The 26,929-nt window shown below is 39.8% G+C and overlaps 1 protein-coding gene and 1 long non-coding RNA gene across 14 annotated transcripts in view; one reads left to right on the top strand and one right to left on the bottom strand.

Moving 5' to 3' along the window:
- The window catches only part of LOC133661820 (neurexin-2-like), a 957,097-nt gene that overhangs the window by 508,089 nt on the left and 422,079 nt on the right, over nucleotides 1-26,929 (top strand). For 10 of the 13 annotated variants that reach the window (XM_062065342.1, XM_062065337.1, XM_062065335.1 and 7 more), the window contains one exon: nucleotides 1,545-1,571. The exons of the other annotated variants lie outside the window; for them this stretch is intronic. In XM_062065342.1, coding sequence (XP_061921326.1) covers nucleotides 1,545-1,571 — 27 coding nt within the window. The remainder of the gene's footprint in view (nucleotides 1-1,544; nucleotides 1,572-26,929) is intronic. 13 annotated transcript variants of the gene reach the window in all.
- On the bottom strand, nucleotides 2,822-26,929 carry LOC133661827 (uncharacterized). Its single transcript, XR_009828002.1, has 3 exons — nucleotides 26,892-26,929; nucleotides 5,078-5,145; nucleotides 2,822-2,864 (listed from the first exon to the last, which is right to left on the bottom strand). It is a non-coding gene; the product is annotated as an uncharacterized LOC133661827 (long non-coding RNA).

Here is a 26,929-nt window from a genome sequence, read left to right as displayed (position 1 = left end):
GATCAGCTCTCTATTTAATAACAAAGTCAGTAAACAACAACTAGCTGAACTGTCGCTCTTCCTATTCAGCTGCTCTGCCAACAAGCACACACACTGGCACTAGCGCTGTTGTGCACACACAATTTGGAATCACAAAACTCCATAATTTTAACAGCCAGGTCGCTACAATGATTAGGAAATATAAAATACAATTCACTTTACCTTGTCGGTTAATCTTCTTGCCGAGTAGTCGAAGAAAAGAGACAGTGGAGGGGAGGGGCAGTGTCGACAATGCTGTGGATATTTCCTGAATTTGTAAAGCTACGCATCTCTTGTCCATTGCTTTCTTTGGACTCAAATTGAGCTTGCAAAACTAGGAACATTGCTGTAAAAAGACTTAAAAAACACACCAAGTAGAAATTAGCACAGTGACTAAGTAGACCACTGATTGATTGAGCACTGAAGATCGAAAAGCCCGCTCACAATGGCTGTGCTTCCTGGCACAAATTGGCTGCTATGCAGGCACACAATGGGTGGATGAAATGTTCGTACACTGGGAAATTTTTCGTATAACAAAGTACTGTTTCTTTTGGTCTGTGGTTCGTAAATCGAAAAGTTCTTATCAGGGTTTTGTAAATTGAGGCTCCACTGTAGTCTACATGATAGGATATGACAAAATAGACTTTATTCATCCCACAATGGGACAATTATGCCAAAAAATTAGGTAAAAAAAGAAAACAAGAGGGAAACATCAAAGAAAACAAAGGTTACAAAAGACAATAAAAAGGCACAGAGTTGATGCAACCAGCTGCCAATTCAGCAGCTGCATTTCTACATTTACAGCTACAAATGCAAAACATAAAGAAAAACTAAAAAAAACATCTGTTAGACCTGTCTGGACACTCCTATTTGTGTTAGCATGCTATTGTTGATTTGATTTGGATTCAAGGATTTAAGGAATTTACCTGTCATACACATGAGACTTATGAGATGGAAACACATGTTGTAGGTCCTATATTTAACCCAATGAGTACTACAAGAACAATAGTATGTATATAATAGTTTAAATGGAACGGATATAAATATGCAAGGTTAATATGGGTTATTAGGAGTATATTATGAATAGATACATATCATTATTTGATTTGATAAAGCAAGATTTTTGTAATGTATTTTCTGTTCATCCTGCAAAATATGGCAGCATGGGACAGTTTTGTATACAGTATTTATGTTTATTTGTATATCTTTTTTTACATGTTCTTATTTTTTATTGAATAATCATGAATCCCAATAAAATGTTTAAGTGTATCTTCCTCCTGTTGCACAATCTTGCCTTCTGCAGTGTTTGGGAAGAAGAATGTGAGAGTGTAAAGGGTGAATGCTAGGATTGATGAAGTGAAAGGGTGATCCTGACTCGAGTGTGTCCCCGGATGGTGGCCCCAAAGCAATTGTTGGTTGTCTGCAGAATGTACCTTGAAGGATGTAAAATGTCTCTCTCTTTCTCTTCTCTCTCTCTTTCTTGCTCTTTTGATTTAATCTCACCATTTCGCTCTCTCTCCCGCCAGATTGTATCAGGATAGACTGTAGCCTCAGTAAGTGGTTCTATCCATTCTTCTGACTCAAATGTATCTCATTTCATCCCAATGCGGTGTAGTGGCCCTTTTCTGCTCCCCCCCGACCTCATTACCACTGACACTGCTTGTTATGCTTGTCGCTTCTTTTTCTGCAAACTTTACAGCTGCATATGTTTTCCCCCTCTCTTTTAACTTTTTTTTGTCACTTCTTATTTAAGTTTTCTCTCTTCAGTTTACTGAATTTTGTATTAGTTTTTTTTTTTCCTTTTCATTCACTTTCTGCTGTTTTACATTGAACCATCTCTCATTGTATCAGAAAAGGGCAACTTGACACTACCATAAAATATTGTTTGTTGTCATTATGCAGCACAAACATTAGTCTGCAAAAAAACAAAACAAAAAAAAACATGACAGAATAATTGCGGGTTTCATTTCTGTCAGAATTGCACACTGGGGGGCCTCGCAGGTAAGTGGCGGTGGGCCAATTCTGTGACAAAAATGGAGAAAATCTGACGTTTTCCACCATGTTTGTTTCATCGTCTTAAGAAGGAGGTACTCTTTTGTTTTTCTTTGAAACGAGGTAAGCACATTTAGTAGATTAGGCCCTTTGTCAGGCAAACTACAGTAATACAGCAGTACAGAAGTGAGGGCCCATCCAAACGGGCCAAAGCATGAATGCTTAGTGTGAGTGTAAGCCAGTGGGGGCCAGGTCCTGTACCAAAGTCCAGCATGGTATGACTGACCAAAAATTATGTTAAGTGCATCTCATTTGATGCAATACTCTTTTGTCCACTAGATGTCACACAAAGACATGTTCTTAGCTTTCCGTCACCCAGGGGCTGTTTTTGAATCTGCACAGGCAACAGAGCATCTGTGGACACAAATATTGGACATCAGACATGTTTTATGCTTGTTCAAGATTCATATGTTGGAAATGTCCTGTGGTTATTAATCCACTCATTCTCGTTGGTCATGTCGTGAGGTCTCAGAGTTGTTATCGCTCACAAACTCTCCTTTGCAGAGTGTTTGCTACTATACACCCTCTTTTTTGGGGTGACTGAGCAATTTGCCATTCACTATGTATTAAAATAATCTCAAAATGTGTGTGAGAATGTGTGCAAGAAGGTGCATCTTTTCCAGGCCTGCCACAAAATACAGCATTTAGTTTTTCTACAATTTTATTACACTACCTCCTCCAGCGACTAGTCAGGGTGTGATTCTATCTGGAAGTTGGCATCTCAAGCAGCCATCATCACCTTCCTCAGAGCTGGCATGAAAGCAGCTTTGGTGTGACACATGGCAAACGTTGGCCTGTGAAAGCAAAGGGACGTGTGTGCATACAGAAAAGGGATGAAAAATGTCTACATTGTCTTTTCATTGTGAATGCCAACTATGTGGAGCTGTTAGACAACCCTGAATTTGATCTTGCATCATTTTGAGGGTATATTGTACATATGTTCTTTAATCTTGATGTTCCTATACTGGTTTATTAGTGTTTAGTGTGCTGTTTCTTAATAATAAGACATTATCAATATTGTGATTATTTGGCAAAATGTCTTCAAATAATGTCTGTTGATGTTAATGATGGATGTGCTCGGAGTGGCTGTTTGTAGAAGTGTACATAGATTGTGGTCAAGAGTCCCATACATAAAGCACATTGTGTCTCTTAATGTGCACGCTAGCGCAGATAGGCACACACACTCCAATTGAATGTTGGTATTTTGGGTGGCATGTTCTTCCTTTGCACCTGCTAAAATATGCAACACGATGCATGTATCCGTCATTCACTGCAGGTGCATTGTGCGCTCAGCAGCTGTAGCTATTGCAGTCTTTTTGCATTGTAACGGCACTTGGTGCAAACTAATTTGTAGTGACGACGTAACTTGTAGTGGCTGCTGTTGCATCAATATTTATTTTCTTATTCCCAAGCACTCATGCTGTCTTCTCTGGCATGGCTAGGTTGAATCCACGTTTAATTTGCACCCTTAAAGCAACAGATGATGTAAATTTAATTTGAAATAACAATTTTGAAATTATTTGCATCATAGGCGCCGTGGGATTGAGGGCAAATTCTTTCTCACCACCAAGCAAAAACCGCACATGCTCAGGCCCCTTCTAAACTAAGCCGGCTAAGGTTATCCAGGGTAGATCCAACCTAACCTTATCCTTGTCCGCACACACACAATGGTCGTTAAAGACCCCCTGCCCCCCTCCAACAGCCGGCGCAACGCGACCTAGTACGCATGCACGGAAAATGCGCATGTCATAGTCACATCCAGTGTTGCTTTGTGTGCAAGTTCTTAAATTTACCTTATCTGAACAATATCCAGTGTTGTGGTATTTCAATTACTTGGAATCCAGTATGCTGCGGGGCCCTATCGTAGTGAATCACACCTGAACCATCGTGAATTAATCAAATATTTATTGGACACGTGAAAGTACACAATGGGACAAAGAACAATTTACAACAATCAATCTCGGGATCTAGAAATCTGGTCAGGACACTCCTCACTCTTTTGCCTTCACCTTCATTGTCCATTCCTTTTTGGTGACTTTTTCTACTCTGGACCTAGACGTTGAGTCACGACATACATGGCGGACAATAACTAATACAGTCTGCTTTGCCAGTCCAAAAGTATTTGCCGTTTTCTGTAGTCTTCCCTCGACAGCCAGGTAATACAAAGCACACGCTACCTTTTTTATCACATCCACGGGAGCCCGCATTCTCGTTGACTCTCCTTCAACAAATGGGTGAAGTTCTTCGGTAAGTAGAATCACAGCTGACCTTGACATTCAAAAGTTCTCTTGCCGTCTGAGAAGTGCTGTATCCAAAATAGCTGCAATCACTTTCTCTTAAGGTATTCTTGTGTGATTTCCACAAGCGTCTGTACAGACGAAAGGAGAAACACGGCATATCTGGATGACTCGCATCCATATTTCCAGAGGTTACCTCCGAGTTACAAAACCGCTTTATTATGAAGCTGGCTGTGGCGCGTTCTTTCTGACTTCACTTCCTGTGTGAGGCACAGTCTTTCTGGCGTCACTTCCTCTCTGAACTCAGTTTGTAAACAATCAATGAGTCCATACAAAGCTAAGAACTGGAGATTCAAGAAATACATGGCACACTTACCCGTGTAAAAAAATAGTCAGAGGAGGGGGACCTTAAACGATAGTTTAGTGTGGCTGAAACAGGGCTTAGGCTAAATAATTATTAGTTTAAGGGGTTATCCGGCTTAGTGTAGACATAGCTTCAGAAAAGTAGCGTCAGATTTACCGCCCGTCCGAGCACCCACTGGCAGAAATGTAAATCGGCACCTATGATTTGCATAATACACTGGCTTGTATTAGGGTTTATGTTGTTGTCATGGTGTTACTGGATTTTTACTTTAGTGCTTAGACCAGCCAGGACGCCTCATGTGAATGAGTGATGTCTAATTTACAGCATTTACCATTGTATTGAAGCAAGTGAGTTAGATTCCACAACTGTGAGGGGAGTTTTTGAGGAAATCAAAAGTGTTAATTACTCTGTGATGGCTATAGTTGCTGTGACTTGTTGTCCCCGTCTCTCCACATTCCATGCCTCTCTCTCCTCCTGCCAATTGTATTATAAGTACAATTAAATACAACTCCATATCAACATAGAGACACATTTAAATAAGAATGACAGAATGTAATCAACAAAATATAAGCAGTACAAGAGTAAAAGTAAATCTTAGGTTGTAGTAAGGTCATCTTATGGGATATTTGGCAAATCTGGGAACTAAATCGTTACCAAGAAATCTCTTCACCAATGTGTTTATAAAGGTGTCTAGTAACATGTCCTAAAAAGTTGAAATTCAACTCCTGGGGGAAAGTTCGTAAAAAACTGCACAAAGTCGGGTACCATTAACCGATTTTGGAAAATTCGAAAATGTTTAATTTGGCCTTAAGTAACTTGTGAGGGGTCAAACTAGGGGTTCTTCAATATTCTGAGTTCATTGCAAGTATTTATATTTCACCAAGACCACTCCCTGGTGGAAAAATGGCCACCCCCCCCTTTCATCCCGACAATGCCCCCTACTCACACATACCATGCAGGGTATATGTAAAAAAATAATAATAATAAAATAAAAAAGATAATAGTGTATTCTTTAATGTTTGACATGATGAATGGGCCAAGTCAGTGTTTAGTGATGGTTGCTGTAGTTGATTGGCATTTCAATGTGAGGACGTTATGAGTTTAACATTAGCACCAAACATGCTGGATCCATTTGCATCCCTTTTCTTTGTTGAACATGGGTGAACACAATATACCGCTTTTAATGTCAGCTACGTAAGTATTATTGAAATCTTTGTCTATCAATTTGAAATGTTTCACTTCACTGCATTGATTATAAGGTTAGAACTAAATGTTGTCATTACTAGTATTAAGAATTCCCTAAGCTCTATGTTTAACAATTCTGTTTTAATCTGCTTTTTTCTAAGAAAGAGTGTCCCTTTGATTTCTAAACTGATGTGTTTTGAGGGCACAGTAGTTGATTGGATCCATTGGTAACATCATGGAGGATTCTGGACTACTAGAGCTGATCCAGCTGATTTATCCGGGGAGTACGACAGCTAACCACATCCTGGATGGAGGGTGTTTTTACAAGGCAATCCGTGCTCACCTGCTCATTAGTGCAGCCATGTATCAGCACATCATGAAACATGCCTTTACTGAGGAGGAGCTTGTTGGAATGACGACCTTTATGGAGATGGTAGCTGATGGGAAGATGGGAGCCAATCACACAGATCCAGTGGTGGTACTGTTTGAGCAGAGATTTGAAGAAACCTTCAAAAGACTCGCCAAAGTGGGACGAACACCTACACTCTGGGTGCAGTACCACCACATGGTAAATGTTATTAAGATGTTCATCCGAACTGAGCGGCTTGCAGACCACGATGGGCACCTGTCCTGCATTGCTACCTGGATGCTGGACATCTTTGCAGCTGCAGGCCATCATCAGTATGCCAAAGGTGCACGGTTGTACTGTCAACTGATGAAGGAACTGGAAACTTTGCCTGGTTACAAAGAGACCATCGAACGTTTCACTGCCCATGGGAACCATGTTGTCCGGTATTCCAGCCACGATTGGTCTGGCACCTGGTGTGACATCAGCATTGAGCAGACGTTAATGAAGGCGGCCAAATCAGAAGGTGGACTGAGCAGAGGGAGGATGAGAAGCAGTGATGCTGGCCACAAGTGCTGGGTGCTCACCCTCAGCCACTTCTCTAATATCAACAAGCATATGGAGGAAGGTGTAAACCAACGTGCTCCACTCCACAGGACCTTGGGAAAACCCAGATGAAGCGTGATGCACAGGCAGTTAAACTTGCCCTCCAGTGGTTCGAGGAGAACAACCAGTTCGACCACGAACGCAACAAAGAGATGCTTGTATCTTTCTCTACAGGATTCACAAGCACAGGAGATGACCCAGTCAATGCTGAGAGAGCAGCTGAAGTAGAGAGAGAGATGCAGAAAAAGCTGGATGGACAGTCAGCGACATCAACCATGGAGGTGAAGTCAAAGGTGCAAGCCCTCTCATCTCTGAGATCATAGATTTGGGTCAAAATGAATGATCAACAAGTTGCACCGGCTGGGATACACTGAGTCTTATTCAGAGACACAAAACGACAAATACTGCAACCTTAATGACAGGAACGGAGATGGCATATGGACATCTTTCTGGACATACGCGCTACCAAGGATGCAGTGATTTAGGCTGGTACTGCGATCTTCCACTACATCTACCATGGACCAGGTACTACTCTGGGTGAAGTTCGATACAACATCTTCTCACGTAAGGCAGCGGCTGGGCTGATCAAACCGGAGACTCTACCTCCAACAGAGGGTGCAGCAGCACAGCATTCGCTCCGTGCCTACCTACAGACTCGGGACTGGCTCCTTCTACAGAGCAGGTCTCTGGACCCCAGTGACTATGGATGGACAATAGGTGTTCATGGTTATGAGCCAGTTCCAACTCTAGACCCCATGGCTCCTGAAGAGCTACTCCAGTTCACAAGCTGCAATTGCCATGGAGATTGCAGCAGCCGGCGATGCAGCTGCAAAAAGAATAGCGTCAAGTGCATCTCAGCTTGTGGAGTCTGTCAAGGCATTACCTGCAAGAATGCTATTCATGATGATGGCATTTATGATGAATACTCAGAGGCAGACATTGACTCATAAAGCATTCCAGAAGGGGGATCACTGTTTGCTCTGACTAATGTGAAACGAATTGTAATAAATGCAACTTTATTTAAATGCAAAAAAGGGTGTGACAGTTTTTCCACTAAGGAATAGTTGTAGTGAAAAACAAATGCTATAAATGAACTCAGGATCATAAAAAAAACCCTAGTTTGACCCCTCACAAGTTACTTAAGGCCAAATTAAGCATTTTCAAATTTTCTAAAAATCGGTTATTGGTACCCCGACTTTGTGCAGTTTTTTCTGAGGTTTCCCCCAGGAGTTGAATTTCAACTTTTTAGGACATGTTATTAGACACCTTTAGAAACACATTGGTGAAGAGATTTCTTGGTAACGATTTAGTTCCCAGATTTTCAGACGCTTCCCTTACTATTGTACAATGCTCTTACTATTAAGTAATATGTATGGTGTTGAATTCAGGCTACATACGTTTCATTGTGATTGCCCAAGAAAACCTGTGTGGTCATTCTTTAAAGTATATCATCTGAGCAGAGAACAGTTTTGTTTCTTTAACATAATAAGTGTGTATATATGGTACTACAGTTCACCTGACTGACATGACAAATGATAACCAGGGTTGGACTGGGTCAAAGATCTGACCCTGGACTTTTTTGATCCAGACCAACCCATACAATCCACATGCAGATAGTGTGCCAACTCACCCCATTGATGTCTATATATATCACAAACCCCTAAAATAACCATTATGCTGAACAATATCCCTTTAAATTGTGGAGCCGTGAATAAACTAATGATAACTGATTGCTTACTTGCTCTTGGTATAGCTCGGTTGGTAGAGTGGCCGTGCCAGCAACTTGGGGGTTCCAGGTTTGATTCCCGCTTCTGCCATCCTAGTCACTGCCAACGTTCCCTCTAAGGTGCGTGCCTGCGCATTTGCGCACTGCTCAAGCGTCCTCTGCGCACAGCAAATATATGCCGCGCACCTAATCAAACCCATCTGAATTCTAAACAAAATAAACACATTTATTCTGTGTAATTTTGCAATGCAACTCTGAGGGACAGTGACAACAAGCGGCCCTAACGGTGTTCGTCAACACCGTTCAATTATTGTAACGTCTATCGAGATGCTTCGAGGACAGGCATTATATCAATCACTTTATTGACCAAAACTGTTTATATTCGGCCATAACTACACCAAAAACATGAGTAAAAAACTTACATCTCAAAAAACTAGTCATTTTCTGCCGTACAAACCAGGCCAAAACCAACTTGTCATCTGTCACCAACACGCATACCACTAAACCACTAGTGCGTTTATGGCCACACAAAAAGTCGTACAACTCAAACACCACACACAGTTACACTATGACTCCTCAGTCATACGTGTGCTTATTCTACTGCCATTTATTATTAATGTTAATTTATTTATATTAATCATGGAATGCTGTTACTAGAGAAAGTTACAGGAATGCACACTTCATCCTATGCTTACATTTCTTTGTGCAACATGAGGATGTTTAAGGGGAACTAAATGTGATCTCTGAAAGGGCTACAACTGATTTCCAAAGCAGGACCACCACCCAGACATATTGTACAATACTAAACCATAGCTTATGAAAAACAAGATTTCTGTTATTTTCATTACAAGTGGGCCATCCATCCATCCATCCATCCATTTTCTACCGCTTATTCCTTCCGGGGTCGCGGGGGGCGCTGGAGCCAAATCACTAATATTCCAAAATAATATCATGAAAATGACTCCTCTCATTTGAGTGTTATTATAAAAGATTGGTTTGAGACAGGTGGGCTGCTGGTATTGCCACGTGTGATGTTGCTCACATGTGCTCCACTGAATGCTCAGGGAGTTTTTGTGTTTGCTCAGACACATGAACAATTAGAGGGAACATTGGTCACTGCCGTTGTGTCCTTGCGCAAGACACTTTACCCACCTGCTCCCAGTGCCACCCACACTTGTTTGAACATGTAACTTAGATATTGGGTTTCACAATGTAAAGCGCTTTGAGTCACTAGAGAAAAGTGCTATATAAATATAATTCACATCACTCACTAATTAAAAAGTTACTGGAGTAATTTATTTAAAATTTAGGGCTGTTTATCACTTACCCATATACAAAACACATTGCAACAAGCGTGTAGATCTGCAATGTGACTTCTTTTTTTTTTTTTTAAATAAAATAGGGCTTAAATGGTGAATGAAAACGAATATAATAATATCGTTATTGTTTTCCAATACTTTAGATAGCTATGGTTAGCTATAACTTACCGCACCATCATGTTTGCTATTTATTTCATATAAAGTTTAGTAATTAAGTGACCGTTTTGAACCATGCATGAATGTTTTGTCCACATCCATGCCATGCTGGAAGAAGGCACACCTGCTTACAATAATATCACTCCTTCATTAATATGCAATTGAGTTTTCATCAACATTTATTATTTTATCCTCCTATCTCCTTAAAGGGTCACGGTGAAGTAGCTGCTGTCAAACATCTCCATTGTTCTGCTCTGAGCAGTCTACATCACTAAAGCTTTTCCTTTTGTATCTCTTCATTTCCCTGCACCACCTTTTAGTTTTTACATAGGTTTTCTTATTTTTAGTTTTTCTGTGTTGTTTATCTCTGCTCTGGCACTGATAACCATTAAAGATGATTGCACAAGGTAGGGCTAAAACATGCGTGGGTGGGACTTCTGAGCCTTTGTAGCCTCTCATTGGGCCCTGGCACCAAAGAGCCTTGACAGACAATACATGGACTGAGCCAATCAATTGCCACTTTTCTGTCGCTGTTGTGTTTCGGGAGAGGGAGTTGTAGCCGGCTGCGAATGACCAAAGATTGTTTATTGAGAGAGGACGCTCTACCATACATAGTGATTTACAGCACACACACTGTCATATGCGAATTATATTTGCAGTCAGTCATATCATCTTCTTTTTGTCACTTGAAAAAAAATACGGAAGACATGATCTCGATGTCCTCAAAGGTAGTTACGGCCATTGCTCTGACTACACACAACATCCTATAGAGTTTGTGAAGTTTGAACAGCATCAGACGAAGGCTTGAGTGTAATTTATTTTTGAGATGCTTGAATTGGATTTTGATTTGTAAAGGCAATTTAACGCTCCAATGGAGGCCATCCATTTTTTTATTTAATGCTCATTTGATCTTCCACCACTGCAGGCCACAGCGATGAAGGCAGCCGATAATATTCTGCTTGCATAACTGTGCACCATCACAGCAGGCTGAGCCTTATTTAAAATATATACCTGTATGTATATATATATATATATATATATATATATATATATATATATATATATATATATATATATTTTTTTTTTTTTTCTTTTAAGATTTATGTCAAAAGGAATCAGATAACTCAGAATGGATGACATGTAAAAAACATCACAATGTGATAAAAAGCTATATTTGCTGATTGTCAAGTACACCGGTACACCTGTCGAATGAGACCAAATACTTAGTCAAAGTATGATGACAAGATCCATGAAGGGTTGGTGCAAGGGGTCTTTGTGACCGCTTCTTTATGAATATGCTTTATTTGCATTTTTCATTGAATGTTGATAAACATTGACAATAATTTAGCTATTGTGCGGGTCTTTTTTGAGATGTCGGTATTTGCAGTTCTTCCCAAAAATTGCAATGGAAAGTGCAGTGACATTTTTAGGTGTTTGTTGCAAAACAATTGCAAAATAAAATGAAAGTTACAATAAACTGATGTGATTTTACCTCTCTAATTATAATAGGGAAATTTGCAGAAGGAAAAGTAATTATTGTGTAAAAAGCATCTTTTCAACATGGCACACAAAATTAGTCTTAAAATTAGCATAACTACTCTTGCGCCATATTTTTCGTCGAAGTTTAGTGGTTAACCCAACTTCGTACTTGCTTATGTTGATAAAACAGTCCCGTGAAAAGGTCATGGACAAATAAACAACTGAATAAATATGAACAAATACAATGTGTGGGTTCAGATCCGGGGATGACATTGTGGTTTGTGAAGCCCTTTGATTGAATAAACTTTGATTGATAAATATTTTTTCGTAGTACGCGGTAGGGCATGCAACGAGGAGGAATGACATGCGAGCAGCCAACAATCTCGGCTCAGATTGCTGAGAATGCAGAAGGGGCCACGCAGACTTGGGTGCCCACATAAGTACGTCCGTCATACTGTGACGTCACAGTGTGCCCACTTAAAAAAGAAAAGACTGCAAAACACAGCATTCAAACGCATCCAAAACTGCATTGAGACTCACACATCCAACTATTCTAACATTGTAACATTTGTAAGTCAGATATACTAAGGAACAAATATATTTAATGTTTGGGTCAGTACAGTAATACCTGAGACTGTGATACACCTTGATGGCCATCCTATATTGTGTTGGCCCCTCCCACAGCTAAATGGCTTTGCAGGCAGGTTGATCTCATTACAACGAGCCTAACGAGCGAGTGGGCAGCAGCCTGGAGCTGTCAAGGGCCATCGTGCCTCGCCGAGCTGACAGCCACCCCGCGGGACAAAGTGGTGACGCAGGGAAATCATAAAGCTGCACTAAAGGAAGGTGCACAGGGTTACGTAGCGTTTGGCGGGATGGTAAGATGGAGCCTGCAGATGGCGCAGGCATGTTTTTGCACGTGTTTGATGCCCCTAAGGGAGCTGTAAAATTCCAGAAGCAGGATTAATTTGCTACCTCCCCCCGGAATCAATCTGCCGCTCTCGCAGCATCTCCCCGTTTCAAGTGTGTCTTCCTGACGCCGCCATATGCAGTTATTTGGTGCTTGATGTTAAATCAACACCAACAGTTTGTGTGCCACCCCGCCCCCTTCATCCCTAACTGATCGTGGGCAGAGGATACGCATTCCTGTGTTTCAGCATCGCACACATTTGGCCTCAACCATAGATAGCAAAGTCAACACACTTGTGTAGATGCGCACTCTCAGGCCTTAGCTCGCGTATCTCTGTAATTGGCGTGGGGTGGGCAGAGCTCCAGACTTGGGAAATCATGGCTGGGGGGCAGTTAGAATATGTTTGCCTAATTTTTCTTACTTCACCCTAACCCCAGTTCCATCATGATCACACATGCTCTAGTTTTTTCCGCCCGTTCATACATAAAATTCAGGAATAATTATTTATGACCTCAACCTAGAATACTGTTAATACTAACGGTGTAGGCAGGCCATAATCACAAATCCTTTTGTGTAAACATGTTTTTTTAATTACGGTGCAGACAAATGCAACAGCAACAGTCTGAACAATCTAAATCATTGTTTTATTTTTAGTCCATAAAGCTTTACCCATTTCTGATGTACAATGGCGACACTCACAATTTTACATAATTCTCCAGGAAGGCCAAGCGTTCCCAAACCGAGACTTTAATACGGAAGAGGGTTTTTAAGCTCTGGCTTCACCTTGGCACTATTGCTATTCATGACAGTGCCAAAGACTGGGATGCTATGTATTTGTTTACATTGTAGACACATGACTATAGGCAATTACAGTATATTTATTTTGTTTTATTTTGTTAGGGGAATTTTTTCCACCTTAAAGTACCGCATTTTTCGAACCAAAGGGCACACCGGATTATAAGGCGCACTGCCAATTAGCGGGTTTATTGAGGTCCATTTTCATACAATAGGCACACTGGATTATAAGGGGTCATATTATGATTTTTTTTTTCTACATTCAAAACACTTTCTTGTGGTCTACATAACATGTAATGGTGGTTCCTCAAAATGTTGCAGAGATTATCTTGTACAGAACATCTTTAAGGTGCTTTCTGACCTTCTCTTCTTTGGTGGGCGTGTTTTATTTACGTGGCTCCACTTCGACAGTGTCTTCTCGCTGTCATCTTTGTTGTACCGGTAGTTTTTAGTGCTTTTATGGCTCGTCTACTAACAAATTAAATTTAAAACTGTACGCTACTTTGTATTAGAAATGGCAACAGTGGAGGATGAATGTCCCACAACAAGAGGATAGAGAAAAAGAAGGACTTTATTGACTACGACGCGTACTACAATGGCGGATGCGCGCCAATTTGTAGGACTTATGCAGATCCCAAATACACAACAGCATTTACCAATAGGTAAGAGAAGTTGGTTTTCCATAATAGGTCAAAACAAAAAGCCAGATAAAGTCTCCTAATAAGTGCCATTTTGGGGTCCTTATACAAACACCAGAATAATATTCATATGTTGAAGTATATAGTATGTCTGACTACGATAGCCGTAATGCGTAATCCATCAAGCTATGTGGTTTCGTAGCTTACCAAAGTCGTACTAAAACCTTTTGACATATTTTTGAGCGCAGTGTCTAATGTTCTATATTATCAATCAAACATTGCAGTATTACAGTATTACTGTACTGACCCAAACATTAAATGGGCTTGCTTGCTAACCAGTACTTGCTAGAGTCATTTATTGAACAGGTGTCAGCCCGCAGTCCACACATATCGCTTATGCTCCGACAATCTATCAAGCAGTGCGACTTTGTAGCTTACCAAAGTCGTAGTGAAACATTTTGACAGATATTTGAGCGCTGTGTTTAATGTTCTATGTTCTCAATGGAACATTTAAAGTTGTGGTCTTGTTTACTGGCATCATCTTGCAGTCCACATGTATCATTTATGTGTGACTGCTATCTACTGGTCACCCTTATCATTACACCATGTACCAAATAAAATTGCTTCGAGGTCGGCAAGCACAACCAGAAATAATGCGTACAATAGGCGCACGGGGGTATAAGGCGCACTGTCCATATTTTAAAAAAATAAATAAAGAATTTTAAGTGTTCCTTATAGTCCCTAAAAATGCTGTAAAGAGAAATGCACAGATGTGTGTGTGTGTCCAAAACACAAGCTTATAACTTTCGGTTTAATTGGACAACGCTCAAACAGCAAGAAAGGCAAATAAATGTGAATGTAGAGCACAGTCTTCTCCTCAGCGCTGGTTTTGCTAATATCTGTACTTAATCCATTTGTAGAAAAATGTTTTGATCTTCGATTCTAGTCTCATCGCTTTATACAGACAAGCCATTAAAAAAACCCAACCTGATAGGACTTTGTCCTTAAACGATTACAACACACAATTTCCTTTCCACCGCTCTTATTTATTGTTTCCATTTCCTGTTTGTCTCCTATTTCAACCACATCTCCATTCTGGGCGCTCGCTCCTTCACCTGTTCCTGGTTGCCAATCAGGATGCTTTATATGCCACTCCTATCCTCTGAATTATTATTTGCTTTGTGGATCATTTCCTTTGCTTTTTAGCCACTTGGTGTATAGCTTTCCTTATGCTCTCTGTGCACTTTCCTGTTTCCCTTGGTTTTTGTCCTTAAATACATTTTTACCTGCTGTCTCTGCATCCTGGAGTCACAAAACAACAACATGTACCATTATACCCTTAGTAAATATGTGCGTTGTTCTTGGCCCATTAAGGCACAATTTAAATTAATTGGATGGATTAGGTTACCCCTTTATGGGTTCAGAATGATTCATGAGTTTTCCCAATTTGCAAAAGTCTAGAGTACAACAATTTAATAATTGAGGGTACAAGTCCCTACAACTATGCAATTTTTATTTTCATCTCTTTACACACATTGTGTAGCATTTAGATGGCTCAGGTGCACCCAACCACACGCACAAACACACGCAAACGCACACTCACAGTGTACGGTGATCATTATACTTGCAGCAATGTGCCTGCGCTTCTTCCGAAATGGCAAATGTGATCTCTTAAGATAGGAGCCAAATGGCATTATCATCAAGAAGATAAAGCCTTCTAGCTGTGGGGAAAGTAAGGTTTGTATTTTTGTTTTCTTGTTTTGCCAAGACCACAGTGCATTAACTTGTGGGGTCTTATGTAACAATTGCAGCAATCTGCCTTTGAGAGGAAAACAATAAAACACATGTAAGAAGTATTCATGGGTCACTGGGCTGCACTCTCAGCCCTCTCAGAGGCAGTAAAAAGTAATTTCCACTCTGGGGGTGTATACAAGAGCCATTTGGTAAATGTTGGCAATGCTGGGAGTTCATCCCATCATCCAATCTAGCTTGACCCAAACCATGTTTGAATTTAACTGGGTGATCCAGCCGTTTTTTTAAACCATCCCAAATGAGAGAGTCAATAAAGGCAGTAAACACAGTTTTAGTGGCCATGAATCATAAAATACTTCCTCACAGATTTTTGGACAAAAGGCAACATTTGCACAGTCCAGCTTTTTTAAATTCAACTCAAGCCGACCAGGTGTTTGCCTGGAAGGGGACTCATTTAATGTTGATTGTTTTCATTTGCATGTATGTGTGTGTCTGGTCACTCTTCATTACAGCACATAAAAACACGGTCTTACCACTGGTGCATTATATAACCAAGATATATTGACATCAGCTATATGCAGGAGGAAAGTATTCATTGAGGTAACACTTCTTGGAATGAGCAGGATGCATATACATTTAGTCCATTGCAATCATATCAAGTTGCACACTTGTTTTAAACACTCAAACTGCATGTCATATTTGAAGTGCATTCAAGAATAGTGCTTCAAAGTGTTAGCCAAACATGTGACTGCAAATTAAAAGCTCGTAGGTTCTTCTCAAGAACTTGCTTCCATGTTATGTGAACTAGGGCTGGGCGATATATCGATATACTCGATATATCACGGGTTTGTCTCAGTGCGATATAGAAAATGACTATATCGTGATATTCGAGTATACGTTCTCACAAAGTTGCTTTTAGCTGCGGGGCATTAAACTGCATGTGTTTCTCACTCTTTCCTGTCTCTCCTTCTCACAGAGACATAACCAAGCGCACCTTCTTACATATGTCACATACTGTCACGTGAGCAACGTCACACGCTCCCGCGGAGCAGACAGCTAGCGACATGGCATCACAGCTAACAGTGTGGTTTGAGTGGTAATACGAGAGAAAGAAGGTGCAAATCTGGTAACAAATGGAGGAAGAATTAATTCCCAAGAAAAACAGCACAGGGTCCATCGTCTGATGGTGGTTTGGCTTCAAGCGGGAATATGTCTTTACATGTCAACATCTCCGTTCGGTGCCACGCCAACTAAATGCCGAAGCAACTGTTTCCACATCAACACCGTAGGACATATACTATTTGATATGCAGCTCATTTTTATGTGACACTTATTGAAATATCTTGTGTGACATCATGCACAAAAGTGCACTTATAGCTTGTTTTAAAATGTCTCTGACAATCTTGCACTTTCTGTTTTGGAAATGACATGAATGTTTGTGCCTCTGCTTAATAAATGTTTGATGAATTACAGTGTTGGTCAATTGACTTAGTTGTGATTTCCCTCTCTGCATGAAAGTTTAAAATTAGCATATATTAATGCAGTATGAACAAGAATGTTTTAATGTAGACACATTGAATCATCATACTGCTGTGATTATATGCATCAAGTGTTCATTCAAGGCTAAGGCAAAATATCGAGATATATATCGTGTATCGCGATATGGCCTAAAAATCTTGAGATATTAAAAAAAAGGCCATATCGCCAAGCCCTAATGTGAACCATGCCGCGTGTTCTTTATGTCGAGAAAACATGACAGATGAGTTAAAAGTCATTCAGCCGAATGTAAACATGACAGCCAGATACATTTGTTAATTTATTCATTCAACATGAATGCAACATACAGTTAGGGTCTTACGCAACATATTTGAACAGAGAGCTTTAGACCTGGTCCGAAAACGATCCAGCTTTGATTTTTATAAAATACCAGTAACACATGTAATGAAATAAAAATATTTTGAACTATTTTTAAAATATTTTTTTCATTATACTTTATTCAAAAGTATTCATAAAATTGGCAAACATATATATATATATATATATATATATAATGTTTTTATTATTTTTTTAATCTGATTAATCACACTTTTAAATTAGGATTGATCATGATTAATCGAAGGTTATTACTCACTTGCATAATTTAAATTAGCTTAAAGAAAACCCCATTTTCATTTAGTATGTCTAGAAAGAACGTGCAAACTGGCAGATGCGCTGTGAGAAGGAAGACGATCGCTCTGCAGCAATGTCGTACTTATGCTTGTCAACATGTAAGGACTGTCAAAAATGAAAATGTTATACATATTTTCTGTTCAGCAATATCATTCTCTAATTATATAGCTGCTATATGATTTAAGGGGTTGATTAAAACAAATTGGATTGATTTGTCTTGGTGTCTGCCGGCGTTTTTGTTACAACATTCGTTTTATTAAAAAATTTAAAATATATATTTTGATGTGCACTTTTTTGCGCCTGGAACATCCCAATGGGCGCTTGCAGTTAGTGCCAACATCTCCCATGAGCGCACCTGCAGCGTGCTAAAAAAGTGTGTTCCGTTGTAGGTGCATTGCAGCACTGCTTCTAAAATGCTCAGAAAAAAGTGTTGCATGTCTGCTGCATATTTCAAAACACAGAAAAACGGCAATAAAATAAATAAAACACAGTGAATGAGTGTATCCATGGTGAAAGCCCTGTAGTACACGCAAAAACATAATTTGAAAAGGGCAGTCTGCACTACTTATCAATTGTACACACAGTCTTAGTACAGTAGATCAGATGCAACATGCCCACTAATAGTATATGCAATTTCAAAGTTTGCACACGCTGTTTGGCGCATGGATATTAGTAGATCAGGCCATTAGTGTTTATTGTGGTCATGCTGACGTCATCTTCAGTCCACCGTTTACAATTTTCACACATCGGTGCAGGTGTTTCACCTCGGCCTCGCCACCCAGACACCAGCCAGCTCACTAATCAAGCGTGAAGGTTGCGAGGAGGAAACTGCAATTAACTTCCTTGCATTGTGTGTTTGTGTGTGCATTGTGTGAGTGTGAGAGTGTGTGTGTGTGTGTGTGGTGCATCTCACTGTCTGTCTGTCCCATTTGAATATGAAACTAAACTGTACTACAGTGCCCGGCGTACCTCAGGCCTCTGCTCGGAGCATCCCGTTTAATATGCTACCGGGTGTGCCTGTGTGATACCATGCAGAACCTTTCCATCTGCTCCAAGTGTTGAGGCAGGGATGAGGCAAAGGACTTTGCACCCTGTTGCTGAACCTCCAAAAGCCTAGGCGAGTTTAGTGAGCCAAAATGTTCTTATTTGCAGAAGACGAGAGACACACACAATTTGAGGCTGTTGTTAGGTAAATGTATGCCTGAAGGCCAATTCACTTAGCATTAAACCATGCTATGGTTAAAGTTGACCTCGCTTGCATGTGCATGGACCCATGTGGGAATGGAATCAGGATTATTCAAGGGATTTCTGGGACATTTAAAATAAAGCAGGCATGAATGCTTTATTTATTAATTGCTTGAGAGGAAGACCACGAGTATGTTTCTCAACACTTCAGGGACCCAGAATTGGGCATGTGCATTTGGGATGATGAGATGTAGGCGAGCGTTCAGCCGTTAGATGCTAAGAAGAGTCGCGGTGTGAGGCTGCACTCAGTGCAAATTCAAAGATGTTGTTCAAAGGCTCAGACACATGGGACTGTGTGTGCAAGTGTGTGTGCCTGAGTTGGCGAGGTGGTATTTAAGTCTGTTTGTAGGCAGACGCTTGCTGCGCAGCAATCGTTTAATGAAGGTGTTGAAGGAAGAACTTGCTCCTGAAGTGACATATGTGCATGCGTGTGTGTGGGAGAGAGAGGGTAGAGGGTGTTTCTCTTCATCACACATTAAAATGCTCTTTTTTTTTGGACAAGTTTGAAAATAACTGTGTCCACACGGTGTAGCATCATCGTTTAAAACATTACAGCATATTTGTGGTTTGGAATTTGCACCCTCAAATATTTGGAGATTTTTTTTTCTCTGTTACTTTGTAAACAATTTGTTTTAATGGCAGCTTATAAACCATGGTTTGATGGCACAATGTGCAGGGGCAAAAGTGTTGCTGTTATGAATTTCACTAGATTGTGCGAACTCACTAGTCTATTTTCTCAAGGTCTTCGACAAGATGTGAAACTAGACATTTTGTCCATAATACTGTATGATTGGAGGGGGTCATATTATGTAAAACACACTTCTCTTACCTGTTGTTGTGTACCATATTTTTCAGAATAATACCCACTTAAAATCATTTTATTTTCGCAAAAATATACAGTGCGCCTTATAACCCAGTGGCCCTAATGTACGTAATAATTCTGATTGTGCTTATCGACCTCAAAGCAATTTTATTTGGTAGATGTATAACGATGATTGTGACCAGTAGATGGCAGTCACACAGAAGAGATACGTGTAGACTGCAATATGACGGCAGTAAACATTTAAATGTTTAAATGTTCCATTGAGAATATAGAATATTACACATGGCGCTCAAAAATCTGTCAAAATGTTTTAGTACAACTTTGGCAAGCTATGAAGCCGCACCGCTTGATGGATTGTCGGAGCATTACGGCTACCGTAGTCAGACATACAAGTATTATTATGGCATGTGTATAAGGACCTCAAAATGGCACCCATTAGAATACATATTATCTGTTTCGCAATATTATGTAAAACCAACTTTTCTTACCTTCTGGTAATCGCTGATCTGCATAAATCCTGAAAATTTGTGCGCGTGCGTCCACCTTTTGTAGTCTGTGTCAACACCGTAGTATGTATATATATATATATATATGTATATATGTATATATATAAATTATTGTGTGTATATATATATATATATATATATATATATATATATACATGTATATGTGTATATATATATATATATATATATATATGTAAATATGTGTATATGTATGTATATATATATATATGTGTATATATATATATATGTGTATATATATATATATGTGTGTATGTATATATATATATATATATATATATATATATATATATATATATATATATATATATATATATATATATACACCCCAGGGCAGCTGTGGCTACAAATGTAGCTTACCACCACCAGGTGTGAATGAATGATGGGTTCCCACTTCTCTGTGAGCGCTTTGAGTATCTAACAATAGAAAAAGTGCGATATAAATCGAATCCATTATTATTATATATATATATATGTGTATATATATATATATATATATATATATATATATATATATATATATATATATATATATATATATATATATATATATATATATATATATATATATATATATGTATGTATGTATATATATATATATACATACAGGTACATATATATATATATATATATATATATATATATATATATATATATATATATATATATATATATATATATACACACACACACACACACACAGTCGTGGTCAAAAGAAGAACATAATGTCATGGCTGTAACTCTTATTTTTTCTGATCGAGTGATTGGAGCACATACTTGTTTGTCACAAAAAACATTCATGAAGTTTGGTTCTTTTATGAATTTTTAATGGGTCTACTGAAAATGTGACCATATCTGCTGGGTCAAAAGTATACATACAGCAATGTTGATATTTGGTTACATGTCCTTTGGCAAGTTTTACTGCAATAAGGCGCTTTTGGTAGCCTTCCACAAGCTTTTGGCAAGCTTCTGGTTAAATTTTTGACCATTTCTCTTGACAAAATTGTTGCAGTTCAGTTAAATGTGTTGTTTTTCTGACATGGATGTCACACCGCGGTGAGGAGAGTCTTGTCTTGGTTTTTTCTGTCTTGTGATTTGCATGTTTTATTTTGAAAAGCAACTCCTCTTGTTTCAGATCACGGGCCCTTCCTCTTGTGTCACCAGTATGACGTCATCCCTGACCCTTGATTGTTTCCACCTGTTTCCCATTACCCTCATGTTCCATATAAGCCCATCCCTCCCCTTGTTCTGTGCCAGATTGTCTCGAGCTTTCGTGCCTGTCTTGCTTCCACGTCCACGTTCATGTTCTTGCCTTGCCTCGTCCCACGACTACGTCTGTTTATCCAGTTTTTTTCAAGCTGTAATTTTGAGTTCATTTTTTCCTCCCTCAGAGCGACTTTTGTTATTTAGCTTTTTTCAACCGCAGTTTCCTTAACGATTGTCCTTCCTCAAAGTTTTTGAGTGGATTTTGTTTATATTTATTAGAATAAGATTTAGTGCAGTAAGTTTGATAGTCCTTATTTTCTTCCCCCTGTTGGAGCGCTTTTTGTTAAAGTTTTTTATAGCAGATCCGTTGCTAGTTATAATTTGTCTTATTTTTGTCATTTCCTCCGTTGGAGTGATTTTCGTTTTTTCCCTTTTTGGAAACGTTTTTTGCTATCTGTTTTATTACCTCATAGTGATTGAATATTTTCTGCTCTGGAGGTTAAGAGTTTTTCAAAATAAAAGCTTTATTTAGAACCTCCCATCTCTGCATCTGAGTCCCTTCATTCGCCCAAGCCTGACAATGGATCTGTTTCTTCAGCAGTGTCCACACGTTTATTTCAGGACTTTGGGAAGGCCATTCTAAAACCTTAATTCTAGCCTCATTTAACCATTCCTTTACCACTTTTGACGTGTGTTTGGGGTCATTGTCCTGTTGGAACACCCAACTGCGCCCAAGACCCAACCTCCGGGCTGATGATTTTAGGTTGTCCTGAAGAATTTGGAGGTAATCCTCCTTTTTCATTGTCCCATTTACTCTCTGTAAAGCACCAGTTCCATTGGCGGTAAAACAGGCCCAGAGCATAATACTACCACCACCATGCTTGACGGTAGGCTTGGTGTTCCTGGGATTAAAAGCCCTCACCTTTTCTCCTCCAAACATATTGCTGGGTATTGGGACCGAATAGCTCAATTTTTGTTTTATCTGACATCACATGGACAAAGATAAGACCTTCTGGAAGAAAGTTCTGTGGTCAGATGAAACAAAAGTTGTCAAGATATAGATAGATGCTGTTTTTTTTACTGCAGGTAGAGAACATGACTAAGATTATAGGGGTGGACCAAAGATTATTGAGTCCATTTGTACACTCTCAGTTACATTAACATTGATATTATACATGTGGGCCCATCCATATAAATGTTGTTAAATGTAGCTTTGATTTAGCAAGCTACTTCTGCAGTGTGGCTTGCTACAATTCTCCAGGGATAGCTTCCCCTGTAGCTTAGCTACATTTAATGGAGAGTAACCTGTAGCTTAGCGTACTACATTTTCCAAATAACTTGCCCTTAACTGTGCTTAAGCACGGAAAAGATCACTGGCACTAGTAAAACGTGCCAGAATTTAAGTGCGAAGCGGGCCCAAGGATGCTATAATTAACCAAGTATGAGTGATTACACCCTAAGAGCAGATGCCATGTACACAGATGGCACAATATAAAGGCAGCATAGGGTTGGTACTACGTTCTACATCTGACTTCTGACCTAATAAATGCTCAACAATTCCCCAGGATACACCACAACTCCACATTTCCTTGCTTTCCAACCACCTATTTTTGCAGTTTCGTCCTTATAATGTCCAGAAATCACAAAATAATCGATGAAAATGGCACAAAGACAATGTTATCCGATGCACACACATACACATTGAGTAGAGGCCCTGGTAGTTAAATTAGGTGCAGCAGTATGTTGGTTCAGCAGGAAGCATGGCGCTGTGTAGGAGATGCACACACAATGTCCTCTCTCCACTGCCCTGCAAGGTCTGAACATTAGAATAAACTCTCACTGTGAGAGGGGAAAAAAAGTTGTTTTCAAGCTTAGTTCATTCCTAACAGCAGCTCTCCAATTAATTTTATGAAACAATAAGAGCAACATTTCAGATTGTTTTTGTTATAGCCTGCATTCCACCCTACATATCTGAGTTATTGTGTAGAAATATGGGGAAACAACCACAAATGTGTGCTTCATTCACTAACGGTGTTACGAAAAATATCAATTAGAATAATACATTATGTTGGATATAGAGAACATACAAACCCTTTATTTATTGAATCACAATTATTGAAATTCAACAAATTGGTGCATATGCAAACAGCTACAATTATGTACAAAGCCAACTATAACATGCTACCCAATAATGTAGAGTTAATCAAAACTCTACAATATCAGGAGGTTGCCTACAGCCACAGCTTTAAATGCTAATGTTTTATGACCGTGCGCACATTTGAGACCGCAGCTGATATTTGTCAGTGTTGCCCACACACCTGACGACTACAGGACGGTCCGTGGTTGATTAAATAGAGACGTTAATTGGAGCATTTCCTCTTGCACTTTATTTTAAACGTTGTGGACAACCTTCTTTTTTAAGCTATTTGAAGAGAGGTGACGACTGTGCATACTTTTTTGCTCCAGTCAGCAAGAATTATGCTTGTGTTCTCTGTAAGCACATTTGAATCCCAAAGCTTAAGGTTGGAAGTCCCAATTGAACCATCAACTCTTGCAATTGTGCCCTTTCGCTTTGTGGGAGGGAGTTAATAGAGGCTTTAGTGCATTTCACAGCACATTAAAAAACTACCAGTCCTTGAAAGCAATACTTAAGTAAATGTATAAGTATCTGACCAGAAAAGGACCGTGGTGGAAATGAAAGTTTCCATTTAGAATATTACTTGGGTAAAAAATGTATACATCACATCCATTGTACTTCTAGAAGTATTTAAACTCACTTGATCCACATTTGTTCACCCCAGATCCAATCCAAAAAATAAAGCATTCGTACTTCGTTACTTTAGAAGACTGGAAATGACTTGTCCATTTAAATAAATAAATGATAAATGGGTTATACTTGTATAGCGCTTTTCTACCTTCAAGGTACTCAAAGCGCTTTGACAGTATTTCCACATTCACCCATTCACACACACATTCACACACTGATGGCGGGAGCTGCCATGCAAGGCGCTACCAGCAGCCATCAGGAGCAAGGGTGAAGTGTCTTGCCCAAGGACACAACGGACGTGACTAGGATGGTAGAAGGCGGGGATCGAACCCCAGTAACCAGCAACCCTCCGATTGCTGGCACGGCCACTCTACCAACTTTGCCACGCCGTCCCCATTTGATGGTCGGTAAGAAGAAGCCCACATGTTTAAGTACAGTAGAACCTTGATTTACGAACTTAATTGGTTCTTTGACATTGTTCGCCAACCAAAACGTTTGTATAGTGAAGCAGAGTTCCCCGTAAGAATCAATGTAAACATGAATAATTGTTCTAGCCTCGACAAAAGTCTATTTTACGAAAAAACTGCACACTTTCAAGACACCATAATGTACGGAGCCCCTAAAGGGACATGGAGAGAAAAAAATGTTTTACGAGATCTCCCAATATTTTTGCAAGATCTCGCAAAAGGTTTTTTTCCTATGTCAGTGAACCGGACGTAAAACAGACACAGCGATGGTGAACTGGAAGTGAAACAGACAAAGCGATGGAGGAGCCTACCCATCATCCATGGGAGAAGTTTATTGATTTCTCTTTTAGTATTGGCCTTACATATAAAGACATAAAATCGTATTATGGTCCCACAACAGAGCATAGATGATGGTTAGGCTCCCGCTCCTCCATCGTTGTGTCTGTTTTACTTCCTGTTCACTGACATAGGAAAAAAACCTTTTGCGAGATCTCGCAAAAAGTATTGCGAGATCTCGCAAAACATCCATGTCCCTTTAGGGGCTCCATAATAATGTGTGTGTGTGCGTGTGTGTATATATATATATATATATATATATATATATATATATATATATATATATATATATATATATATATATACATACAGTATATACTTTATCAAACCAACATAGAGGGGTAATTAATGGCTCTACAATGTATTTTCTATCCAAACACAACAAGCTTAAATGTCAACAAGCACACACAAACAAGTCTTGTTGATGCGCTCAAAAAACAAAAGAAGGAAAATCCTTTTCTCGTGTCTGGGATAATTTGAGGCATTGTTGAACACTCATGGAAGTTTCATCAGCTTGTGTCCCGGTGGTACCTTAATCTCCTTCCTTGTAAAAAAGCTATGCCGCCCTGTGCCATTATTTTCGCTCTCATCGCATATAAAGACTTGCTGCGGAACAAAGCTCCCTCCCCTAATAAAATCCTGAAACTGAAGGTGCCGCCAGCAGGAGGCTAACTAGCTAAAAAGCTAGCCTAGTGGTTGTCTAGCGAGCCTGATGCCATACAGCAAGACTGTGAGAGTTTGGACACATTTAAAGCTTTTCTGATCACACAAAATGTGATACAGGCTGACACAGCTCTGACTGGGGCAAGGTACGACATTTGTGGAAACAAATTTGTCAGAAGTCCCGCTCGCATCGAAGCTTTTTGAAATGGCCGTGCCTGTGTGTACAGTAAGTGATGTCATAAAAATGGCAGCCCCCGATGCCTTCAAGCTGCCTGCTAAATGAATGAATGAAGCGTTGGTACGCCGAGACATGGTTCGCACATACCAAAAAGGACGCAAATAGAGGCGTTCATGAATCGAGGTTTCACTCTACTGTGCCTCTTGCACTTGTTTGCCTTTTTTATTGTATTCCAAACTGTCTTGTTAGCATTAAAATGTTGCGTCCCTGCAAGCGAATGTCAACCTTTTGACTGGGCGCCACCTCCCTGCAGTCACCCAGCGCTCCCGACACACTGTCTGCATGTGCTTGAGCAAACCTGACAAATGTCCTGCTGCAACCTCACCGCCCACTCAGCCTCCCACTGTCGGTTCTGCCGATTGGCGCACCAGCTGTCATTTGCCAGGAAGCGCCTGTGGCCCCTCTCGTGTTGTGTGTCATTGTTGTTCGGGCCTCCATTTTGGCGAGCCGTGATCATTCCTTGCCGCCTGGCTAATGTCTGATTCTGGCACGGTTTGTTTGCATAACAAGCAGGCAAAGCATGCTGGCTTTCCTCCGTACCCACTGTGACATGAAGGTGATTGTCAATGACAATAGGGACGTTCAATGAGCCACACAATGCTCAATTTGTGCCAACACGTGTGTGTTTAGGATACATCATGTGTCACGTCCTCATTGGTGTGTCTGAAACATCGCCCAATGCAGACTGATGGACCTTTCAGCTCGATCACATTGTTTTGGTTAAAGTTCAGCAATAATTCCGCATATCTTATGCAGAAGAAAGCAAACTGATGTATCCGATTGCATCAGTCAAAGATGTTTACAAGGTGAGAACAAAGCTGGTTATGATGAATGGTGTCATGTCAGTGTGCCACAGTCCAAAAACATCACCTTTTCTCTTTTATCGAGGGTAGATTAGGAACCTGCCG

Source organism: Entelurus aequoreus, linkage group LG12 (assembly GCF_033978785.1).
Source record: "Entelurus aequoreus isolate RoL-2023_Sb linkage group LG12, RoL_Eaeq_v1.1, whole genome shotgun sequence".
In the NCBI taxonomy this organism is placed as follows: Eukaryota; Metazoa; Chordata; class Actinopteri; order Syngnathiformes; family Syngnathidae; genus Entelurus; species Entelurus aequoreus.
Note: the sequence above shows the minus strand (reverse complement) of the source record. Positions and strands in the feature narration are given on the sequence as shown.